General features: G+C 43.6%; 1 protein-coding gene across 1 annotated transcript; it reads left to right on the top strand.

Moving 5' to 3' along the window:
- Window positions 1-1,134: 1,134 nt before the first annotated feature.
- On the top strand, window positions 1,135-5,946 carry sost (sclerostin). The gene is made up of 2 exons (XM_062475156.1): window positions 1,135-1,525; window positions 3,767-5,946. Exons 1-2 carry the CDS (start codon window positions 1,294-1,296, stop codon window positions 4,183-4,185), a joined length of 651 nt encoding a protein of 216 aa, XP_062331140.1. The 5' UTR covers window positions 1,135-1,293; the 3' UTR covers window positions 4,186-5,946.
- The last annotated feature ends 5,782 nt before the right edge of the window (window positions 5,947-11,728 follow it).

Here is an 11,728-nt window from a genome sequence, read left to right as displayed (position 1 = left end):
GGGGACAGTGAGTGACGGGCAGGGAGAGAAGGGTGTAATCAGGACAGGCTTTGTGGTGGACACAGTGGTCGTTCCACACAAACACGCTGACAGGACCCGAGGACTGCAGAGTTAGTAAGGACAGTGAGGGGAAAGCTGTTCTCAAAACCGCCTGAACTGGAACCTAAATTATATCCTCCATGGATCTGGGCCTAAGAATACATGGGCACGAATGCAAAATGACAGATATGTGGAGTCAATGTATGTCTATGCAGATAGACTTCAAATTATTTCATGAAATGGGTAAAACAACCTTTGTTAGGAAGTATTGTGGGTTCCTCTTTCCATTCAAATCCTGGTGTTGGGTTTAGATCAAACTACAAGGGCTCAACATGACACTGTGCTGTGTCTTAGATCCCAAATGAATTGGCGTCAAAGAATCTGTCACAACATCTGCCAGATCAGGTAGTGTAGACCTCCTTTCCCCTGAACGCATTCTTCATACCTTGCCTTTGTGTACTGTTCTCTAGGCATGTCAGTGCCTGTCCCCCAGCCTCTCAGAAAGGATCTCCTCTCAGTACCGAGGATGTCAGATTGATCAGAGGTATAATCCTTCAACTTCCTTAGAAGAGATGGCCTGTGTGTGTTCCCTCAAGAGGGCAGTGTTTGTACAAAAGGAGCTTCAATCTTTCAGCACAATCAAGGTTGTGATTTCAGGGATGCCAAGACTCACTCCGTCCAAATAGTTTTTATGCAAACCAGACATTGGAAATTCATTTATAGTTAAAGTATAAGCCAGGAGACGTTATCAAACAAATCAAATCGAAGAACTATTTGCTGTAAAGAGTTGGTCAATGCATTCCGTTTTCCATACAAAATCTGTGATTACCGATACATTTACTAAATCATCAAAGGATACAAGAAATATTTGCATTTAAAAGTAGCAACTGTGTTGAAGGACAGTATGACTTTAACACAATCCAAATAAAACAACTTCGAACACACAGGAATACTTGACACGTAGCAGATGAATCAAGATAAAACAGCCACAGAGATGCACCGTCTCTCAGCGTTCCCAAACCGCGCGCAGATGCACCTCTCCAAGCGCGCGCCCACCTCCCCTACAGTTTCTCAATGAATTTGGCAATGCTGGACCCCTCCCACTTGGTGTAAGCACTTTAATTGTTAGGTTTGAAAACCGTGGTACTTAAATAGCGTGAACGCCTCTTGGAAGGTTGGAATTGGGCACAGTTGTCCCTAAGAGCATTTTTCCGACGTTTTCCAGTTATATACTGTCGACACGTACAGATAAGGATGCAGGTGTCTCTCGCGCTTCTCGTCTCCAGCTCCATGCTGCTGTTGCTACAAGGATGTTGTACGGCTGTGCAAGGATGGAGGGTACTAAAGAACGATGCCACGGAGAACATACCAGAATTCACAGGAGAAACACAGACACCCAAGGAGCCAATACAGACATCTAATAATAATACAATGAATAGAGCTAAAAACGGTGGAAGGAGATCGTCGTTGAACACACCGACATATAGTGAGTATTATATTATACAATGTTTCCTTTCAATATCTGAATTACATGTTGCTCATATCCATTATGTTTAACCGATTTTGACACTGCTTAAAAAAATAGATTTTTTTTTCAAGCAACAGAAAAAAACGGATGCCTAATTATGCGCGCACAGACGCTTAAATAAACTTTCCGTCTTAAGTGTGTAAAGTATTTGCTTAATTTCTTAAATAAATCAGTATCACCCTGGGAATGAAAATTGATAATATGGAATAATTGGTAATAAGGATAGTTTATAGCAAGTAGGCTCTCTTTTAGGCACATTTAATTGTAGCCCTCACTGCTAAGCATTATAATGCTTACAGTTCAGTATTGCAGAACCTGTGGAACAGATTGGTTTTAATGGAATTTTACGCTAACCACGAGGACATCCTATTCCAGACACATGGTCGTGGTTTCATCCTCACACTTTTTGAGGTGATACACATTAAGTCAAGATAACATTGTCCTCTGTGCTATTTCGTCCTCATTCAAATAATCAAGGTCTGCCAAAAACAATTTAATTGCAACAACATGTCTCTACAATATAAAAAAGCGAGTCTGTTCTTAGGGGATATTTGGAAATTGCTTTTTTAAACGCAACACTGCTTTTGAGAATGACTCCCACCTGTGGCTAGTCAAGGTTATGCTGTAGTAATGCGTGGCCTGTATGTTTGAGTGAAATATCTACCTTGCTTCATAAATTCAACATGCACTGTGAAATATTCCCTCAGCATTTCCTTTATTGGATCACGTCCATCTAGCAATATTACAATGCACGTTGCTATAATGGCTAAAGAATTACGGTCTACAAAGTAGATACAATTTTAGAAACTGCTTTAGGAGAAAATATAATTTGAGTTATTTCAACTAAAAAGTATCGTATATATATATATTTGTATATTCAATTAATTAGTTATTTGTCAAACGTCTTGTAATTGTTGTGACCAACAACAGTTAATCCTCAGTGGGTTTGAATGAGCATGTATTTGTATAATCATGGCCAGTGCAGAGTACGACCCCATTTAACATCGCTGAGATGCTACAACAACTTCTGTTGGGTCATGACGTGTGATAAGAGCCTTTATTGATGTACCAGTCTCTCCTTGTGGGGCGCTGAGTCTTCCCATGGTCCTGTTGAGGTCGTAGCAGAGACGATGACCCCTGTCTGGCTCCCCTCCAGCTCCCTCCCCAGGCACACCTCTCTGAGCGAGGGAGGACAGCCCTTCTGCTGTGACCACAGAATAACACAAGATCAGGTTCTCTTGGCCAGAAAAAAAAGGAAGTAATCGTACATAAATCCTTTGTTCGCCCTTTTGCAAAGAAAGCCACTGAGGAAAACAGATCCCTCTCAGAGTGTATCGTTTCTTAACCGACACTTCCTCTGCCATTTTACACACTGCTTGTAAAAAGAGAGATGATAACTCATGCATATGGCCGTTAAAAGGCCCTGTGGCAAAGCGTTGGATTACCAGTCATGCTCTGAATACCATCTCCAAAATATAGTTTGGCTGATGACCGATATTGTCAAATGTTTCATTACCAAATGTTAACAGAAAAGCATCCAGTCTTCACATCCTTGCTCATGCTTGCCCATTCTGTACACCAGCTTTTTTTTCCGACTTAAATCTCCATTAGGTTTGATTGAGCCGTTTCATGGCATTCTGCTCTGGCTTTGCTATCAGCTGATTATTACCAGCTGTAATTCCATGTCAAACCTAATCGCCGTGCACCAATCAAATCATGCATCAAAGTCTGTGTTGAGTCTCATGGGGCGAGGCCTTAAACAAATGTGCAAATATTGATATTAAGATAAATTTATCAAACCTACATGACAGGTACATGTTATTACAGTATGTAAATACTTAGGGTGAAGAGGCCTTGTGTGGACACGCTCAGTGTGTTACAGAATGCCCTGCAGAGCTGTGTGCTTGGCTGAATGGACCTGTGAACATTTGATATGAATTAAACTTGCTCTCAAGTGCAAGTTTTCAACTCAGAAATATGTACCAAAACTCTAACGAATCACTTTATGCTCCGTGGAAACTTAAAACCAGGCTGATGTAAGCACAATTCTGACAAATGCTGCCACTTATTCCACTAAGACACATCTGTAGTTGTTGAATAGCTTAAGACCCGAAGCCCCTCAGGTTGGTGGGAAGCGTTTGCATCGGAGCGAGTCCTCGACTGTAACCCTGCTCTCCCCCTTCCCCCCCTCCTCCCCAGGTCCCTCGGAGCTGAGCTGCAGAGAACTGCGTTCCACGCGTTACATCACAGACGGATCCTGCCGAAGTGCCAAGCCTGTCAGGGAGCTGGTGTGCTCGGGCCAGTGCATGCCTGCCCACCTCCTCCCCAACTCCATCGTCCGCGGCAAATGGTGGCGAAGCAGCGCCTCCGATTACCGCTGCATCCCTGCCCACTCCCGGACCCAGAGGGTTCAGCTGCAGTGTCCCAACGGCAACAGACGGACTTACAAAATCCGCGTGGTCACCTCCTGCAAGTGTAAGCGCTACAGCCGCCATCACAACCAATCAGACGCCAAGGAGACTCCCAAGCCGCAACGACGCAACAAGAAACACTCCCGATTGGCCGCCAAGAGCCGGAACGAGAACAACACCCCGGTGCAGCTAGGCAACTCGTACTGAGGATGCCACAGTCCCTTGGTTACAAGGACAGAGACCAAAGCAGACACTCTCACACCACAAGTACACGTTACACACACTCCAACACAACTCCTTCACTGGACGCAGGAGAAGCAAAGACGTTTCAACAAAAAAGGGATTTGTAAAATATTTTGTTGGACTGATTTGAAAACAAATGCGTGTTTATCAAGAGACAGGCACTATACTTTTGCTGCCCATTCTTTTGTTTTTTTAGAATTTTGTATAGATATTTGAGAACTTTTTATTAGCATGACCAAATGTGGAGGCCGAGAAATCCAAGCAAAACTATGTGACTGGTCAGAAGACTTGAGTTGAATTTTCAGCGCCAGTTCACGTGAAGGTCTTGGAAGGTCCTGTTGGACTCTTAACACGGGTTGAAACCGCTCTAGCGCAGTGAGAGGTGTCCCAAAGGCTCGAAATCCACCTGTGAAAACACCCAGAGGACACACCACAGCGCTTGTTAAAGGTGGAAGGTGTATCTCAGCTCCAGCCAGTTGTAATCCATCTCTGTGAGGCTGGGTGTAGGGTAGCACGTGTCGACCCTGGGGGCTCTCAGGCTCTGGAGACAGGCTGCTGACAGGCCAGAGAGGCCCTGCCCTCCAGCCCGGAGCAGCCAGCGCCTCTGACAGGCTGGGGAGCACCTCACTCAGCAGGACTCTCCCACGGCGCTCCCTAGTTTGTAGCAGCCTCACAGCATCTGTCAGTTAGCTAGCTAGGCCTCTCTCCCACTGGCCCTGATAGAGAGAGGGCAGGAGCGAGAGGAGAAATGAGGGGACAGGGAGAGAGAGCTAGACGTAGAGAGGGAGAGGGAGAGAGAGGTGGAAAAGTTGTGTCAGCACTCGCATGGCTCCCTGCGGTCAGAGAGGCACTGGGCATTCCTGTGACTTGTCTTAATGACTAAATGAGCCCATTCCTGTGTTTAGGATTTGAGCATTAAAAAAAGCCATTTCCTCTAGACTTGGTTAGTTCCTGTTTGTTGGAAATAACACAAAAAGGCCCATGTGTGGAGGAGGCCCAGCAATTGTGCCGGTTTGTTACCTTGAGGTAGAACATTCTCTGTCAGATAGCATTGGCAGTCATTTACCCATAGCCCAATCCATTATGTTAGCCTGAAGCATTCACTTCACTTGACCTCCTTCTCTGAATAGCACAGACAGGAAAGATAGGAATTAAATAAAGAAATCTGAATTGTTTTGTCTGTTAATATCTCACGTGTTGCAGACAGGAAATTATATTTGGGATCAAAAGGTCCAATGCCTACTTTCTCAGCTATACTATGGATTTGCTTATATTTACATAATGAAGACATATTAAAATGTTTCCGTCTATTATTTTCATTCCATTGTTTCCACTCATATTGCTTCCTTGTTTTGGTTTGATAAATTGTACGGACAATGTTTGCTTCTTTTTCAATTGTGTGTTTGAAATAGCAACTGGAATTGATTTTGTCATGCAAGCAGAGTTGCCACATGTAGTCTTATTGTACGTTGTGTACCTGTGTGGTCTTTTAGAGCAGCACCCCCACATTACAGGGTGCTAAGAGAAGGGAGAAGCATACCCACTCAAAGAAGGACTGTTACAAAGAATAAACTGCATATTTATTTTTATTTCCACATTTAAATTATTTATTCAACTTTTTGTAGTAAAAGATAGCCATTATTGTCATATAAAATGATAGTGACTCTGAAACCAAATGAAATACTGTACAGTACATGAATAAACTAAAGGCAGATATATTTGAAAGACGTGTTTGTTGTCATTCTTCTTTGAATGGAGGACTCTGAAAGAGCCTTTCTTTTCTTTCTGTCAGTACCTGCACGCTAAGCATATCTCTCAATGAGTCTCAAGAAAGCAAATAGAAGCAATTAGGAAGTTGAGGTTTTGTACCTCTTTGGAATGTCTGTCTGGGTGCTCAAAAGGAGAGGAAGAGTCTACAAAAATAGAAATTCACGCATGAGTTGTCCGTGGCTCAGTCACAATAGCAACATTGCTTTGTTCAGGAGTGGATACTAGCCATAGCCATCATTCAACCCCTTTCTCTCTGCCTCGCCTCGCTCAAGACCTGAGCTTCAGACTTTGACAAAACTTGGAGCTGAAAACATGTCTTTCCTCACATTACCTCAAGGCCCTGTGTGTTTGTCATATCTGGAGCAAACTACAATACCACATTTATTTACTCAAAAGTATATAACGAGGAGTTCCATGATCCAGACGCTGAAATGGACAAAACTAAATGAGGTGTTTATGATCATTTTTATCTGCAAACATAATTTTTTATCTTTGTGACTGGCAAATACTGCACTACCTACATCTCTTAGGGGGACCAAACATACACAAGCGCAAACACAAAACGGAAAAACCAGCGGAAGAGAAGTAAGTGCCAATGGCCAACAACTGATATTTGGTTTCACTACATCATCCAAAACACTCACTCATTATGTCATGCCAAGGTATGTCCAAAAAAGAACAGGCATGACATGTTTTTACTCAAGCTGTTAGTGGGGAACAATTTTTCCCAGTAATTCAAGAACACATAGGAGTGAGTTATTTTTCCAAAACGGAAGCTAGCTAGTTTTAGTTAGCTTCCGTTACCTAGCAACCTAGCATAATACTCGTAGCAATGCTACTACCTGCTAGTTTTACTTGTTAGCCTCCTAATTGTAAATTTTGAAGCCATACTATAGCGTTTGTCATATAGTTTTTGTCTATCGGAAAATAGTCGGTTGGAATGTTCAGAATCACATATGTGTGACGCTACTCCTTAACGGGTTAAGAGCAGTAAATGAGTACTACCTAAATATATCGAGGGGCACAAAGCATCTGCCCTGAGTTACTGTGTTCATACAGGTCATTACTCCACTGCGACCCAACATTCACCCATGTAGGCCCTGGGAATACAGAGGTGGAAGGAAGGTCAGACTTCATCCAGTCCCCTGAACGTAGAACACATCTACAGTAACTTCACTGGACTGCCATACGAGGGGCGCTGATGAGGCTTTTGACGCCAGGTGCGAAAATTCTACTGGGACCAACCCTATTTTAAAAAGCATGAGACAGGCAATGATTTGCTACACACAAATCAACTTTAAAGGGTTCATAGATAGTTCCTGATTGCCTCATGGCATGTACGTCGAATATTTATAGAACTGACAGAGTTTTATAATCCCTATAAATGATGACCGGTTCCCCAAGTCACAATGTTGAGGAAAAGCTGATATCTACAGTACACATATAAAATGTACAACATACATTTCAAGAAGCACTCTACACTCTGTGTTTAGTTCACCTTTCAAACCTGTTTCTCAAGCTAATCTCTATGTTCCCAAACATGAGGGCTCTCTTGACTTGCGTGTTCAACAGACAATGCTAATAAGCTAAGACCACTCGACATTGCGCCGCCTCGGCACGTTTACATTTGCTGACTGGAGAGGAAGACGCATGTAAAACTCAAGACACTGCGTGTTTAAGACCCGGCTTCCACTTTGATGTCATTATAATGGAATAGTAAAATATCCAATTTCAACAGTGTGCTGCACTGTTGTTTAACTTGTGCCAGAAAGTGCTTCAGAAATGGCACTCAGTTGAATGATCGTATTCACTGTCAACACAGATCCCACTGAAGTCTTGCCAGACAAGAATGAAAAAGTCAAATGAAATAGATTGTATATCACTATAAAGATGCTGAAGTGATAGTCATGTCTGTCTGCTAGTGGTCTCCCTGTAGCAATCAGTCAACCAGCATGATGACAACCAAAACGAAAATGAAGCCGGCGAGACAGTTGTAGCATGTGAACCTTTACACTTAAGTCATCTTCTAGACACCAAGCCCACACCCCCAGCTCCTCAAATTGAAGCAAAGGCCGTGATGGATCTTGGAGGTATTGCATTTCCGTTTTGGCACCCAGCTCGTTCCGGTGGTTTCATTCCATTAACTTCAATCAAAACATCCAAAAATATCCTTTCTTTTTTTCCTGTTCTTGAACCTGGCTCAAAATAATCGATTTTTCATAGAATAATCTTTGCTGAACTTTGCTTGAAACTAATCAGAAAACGAGGAAACTAGCATACCATTTTGCTTACGTCAAACACGGCATAGACCTATGACTGGAGCACAGTGAGCCACTCCACAGTGCAAGACCAAACAAGCCGGAAGTTTAACATTGCACTGACCATATTTCGGTTTTACAAGCCTCAAGGCACCACTGAACATTAGGTCTATGCTAGACACCAATGCTCCTTGAAAACAATCTTTAACAAATTACGTTTCCTGTTTGTCTGCCGGACAAACACAATTGCTTAACAACGTTCAATGCTTTCCCAAAGCATTTGTAAATAGGGGATACGTGTTTACCGAGCAAAGAACATTGCTAATGCAATACAGGATTCAAAACGTTGTCAAGGATAACATGAACCTGAGATTCCATTACAGCCCATCAAATTCACCTCTGTGTTCCCAACATCAATGGTGTCCGGGAACGGATATTGTTTCATACTTCAAGTCCAGCACATATGGAATGTGACAGATGTATTCGGAGACGGATGTTTGTGTTTCTCTGACCACTCCCTTATCAGGCCATGTGGCCTAATAGCTTAAAACAAATGTAAACCAGAAGAGGCTTTTGGCATCGGGCTGGATGGAAAAGGAGAGAACAAATTTAACTAATTGAACCTTGTCTGTGGTCAGTTGCAGGAGAAGGAGGATTTTGTTTCAGAGAGCTTAAAGAGTAATGGAGAGCAGCGAGGGGAAGGCCGGGATCAGGGCAGAAGCAAGACGAGAGATGTCCTCTCAAGTTAGCTTCAGCGCAAACATGCACAGTGCAGCAGTTAACAAGTTGAGTTTGGTGAGGAATTAGCATCGACGCTAGGTCATGGCTGTCAAGTGGCTACACAATTACCAAGGGCAGAGGAAGTTCAGAAAAGCACCAAAAAGAAGCAAGGCACGGTTGAGTACGAACAGATTTCCAGAGATGGACGGTAGCATCACGAGGGTCAGGGACCTGCAACGAGGCATGCAAGTCCATGCCAAGAGGTAAACATGAGGAGAGGAGAGTCCACCATATGTGGAGAGGACAACAGGAGGTGGAGAGTAAGAGAAACAAACAGAAACACACAATTAGGAGACAGCAGCACTCCAGGGAAAGACCAGTTCTTAGTTTGATTGTCACCATTTGGATTCTGAATGATTCCAAAAGCCAAATAAAAATATGATTTGACCAAAAACGAATAAATGAAGCCTACAGTCAGACACGGTTCTAAGCACTGGCAGAAGATGTTTGAGGTTACCATTACTGCTCAAAACAAACAGGGCCAGCTGGGCTTTGAGTCTTGGCCTCCAACTGTGCTTTGTTTGTGTAAAAGATTACAACGTGTCCAATTCAAACAGACACCCTTCACATTCTTTCTATTCAACAAAAACATGCCAGAGACTGAAGCTGCATGTGTTGGGGCCTTGCGTCTGGTGTGTGTGTGTGTGTGTGTGTGTGTGTGTGTGTGTGTGTGTGTGGTGGTGGTGGGGGGGGGGGGCAAGGTAGAGGCCACCTAATGTGTAATGTCAGAGCCTTGAGTGATTTGAATGTATGATGTCATCCAAGGATTTATGGGGGTGGGGGTCCATAAACAGGTGGTTTTGTTAGGTAGGGTTAATTGCTCGGAGCATAGAAGTAATTAAAACTATCTGTAGGCATTTAACACATTTCACTTTTTACCCCCGCTGTCAAACACCCCTTCGTGTCTCAGTTGTATCATACCATATTTTCATTCTTTCCTCTGCCCTCCAGATGGGAGATCAGCCCATACGACGGGTGCAGTTTGACCCATGTGGAAGAAGGGGGAACAGCTGCTAAGAGAGCATCTACCAAGGTCAGGAACGTCATAGAAACAGGCACACCCCTCCCTGCCCAGAGGGGAGGGTTGGTTTAGTAATAACTGACCATGTTCATCATCTCCAAAATATGTCTGTCTCACTTAATGACACTGAGACGTGTCAGCGGTCGTGTCGTGTGCAGATGGGACTGAGGAAACCTGACTGGTTCTACTTACTAAGTAATGGACAGAATATCACTGCAATTTTGTGTCATGCTCTCCATCTCTGTCTCTCTCTCACTCTCTCCCACACACACCACCACCTGCACGTCTGCATGTACACACATTCTGTGCACACGCACACACACAGTGGTCACCCAATACACTTGAGTTCAGGCATGTTTTCAATAAGTCGACTGAACTCAGCAGACAAATTATACTGTAAAATCGGTGAAATTATTGTTAAAGCTTGTTTCTCTGGAACACACCGATCAATGAATCCACAGGGACATTCTGAAACGGGAGCAAAGTATTTGAGTGGGTGGTAGACAGGGCATGTTAGGGATTATACAGCCCATGAGAACAATATTTACAGTGGTCCTTTTTAACCAAAACCACCCTGAGATTTATACTTTGAGAAAACAGTTGACAGATACGAATGATTCAAATCAAATCCCTCGATGTCACCATTGCCCGCCACAGCATTATTGATGGACTTGTGGTCGTCTGCCAACCAGAACATAACCATGGAACTCCCTTCCACTTCGCATCACTTTTATGGGCATGGCAGCTGATTCTGGTCATGACAGAGCCCTCTGGATTGGAGTTGGCCTATGACGACACACTTTTGTCCTGGACTTTAATAAGTCTCTGTGGCATTACCTCACCACTCAGCAACACAGCCTTTGCAGTCCTCCCCCCACATCTCAGTAAAGTGCCAGTCCATTGGCTCTCAGGGTTGCTGCGTTCCCCAGAGTGATATCCATGAGACCACAAACACCAGTTCAGTTCCCTGGCTTTACAAAACAGTCCTTAGCCTCCAGAGCTTTGAAGTAAACACTGGTGTTGTGGTTCCCAGAACAACAATGTCCTGAGAGTTGATGACTGACTCGTCAGACAGACCGGTGCCTATGTCAGCTCCCTTCAGATAAAGAGGCCAGAGTCATTCTTCTCACCCAACCACTCTTCTTTCAATCACACACAACCTGCTGACCAATACACATGGAAGCTGTTTTAATGTTGGGCCCATTGGTTATTCTGATTAGACAGTCTCTTTTTGAACCCCGCTTCAAGCAACACAAGCAACGCAATCAGTCGAAAGTGCAGGGGAAATTGTTTCCTCACCGTGTGGCCATTAGTGCACAGCCCTGGAGAGACTGGGGGAGATATCTACAGAATCTCCCTGGCTTAGGAGAGTTTAAGATCAGGATCAATTCAGCTCCCCAGCCCTTATCAGATAACAGAGAGCCTCTGGAATTGTAGAAGTAATTCACTTACGTTTCCTGCCTAACCCTGGTGCACGTTAACATTCTGGACTCTAAAGGGTAAGTATTCCAACATTCCATGGAGGTGAGGCGCACGGCTTCATCGTGCTTTCTGGTGTGATATGAATCGGTCTGATTGGGCGAACAAGTCAGGCCATATTTTGCCGCAAACCCTTTTAAAAACAATTTCATGCTCAAATTGTTCCCTTCTTTTTTTTTTCAAACAATAATATCTAAAA

Source organism: Osmerus eperlanus, chromosome 12 (genome assembly GCF_963692335.1).
Source record: "Osmerus eperlanus chromosome 12, fOsmEpe2.1, whole genome shotgun sequence".
Lineage (NCBI taxonomy): Eukaryota > Metazoa > Chordata > Actinopteri > Osmeriformes > Osmeridae > Osmerus > Osmerus eperlanus.
Note: the sequence above shows the minus strand (reverse complement) of the source record. Positions and strands in the feature narration are given on the sequence as shown.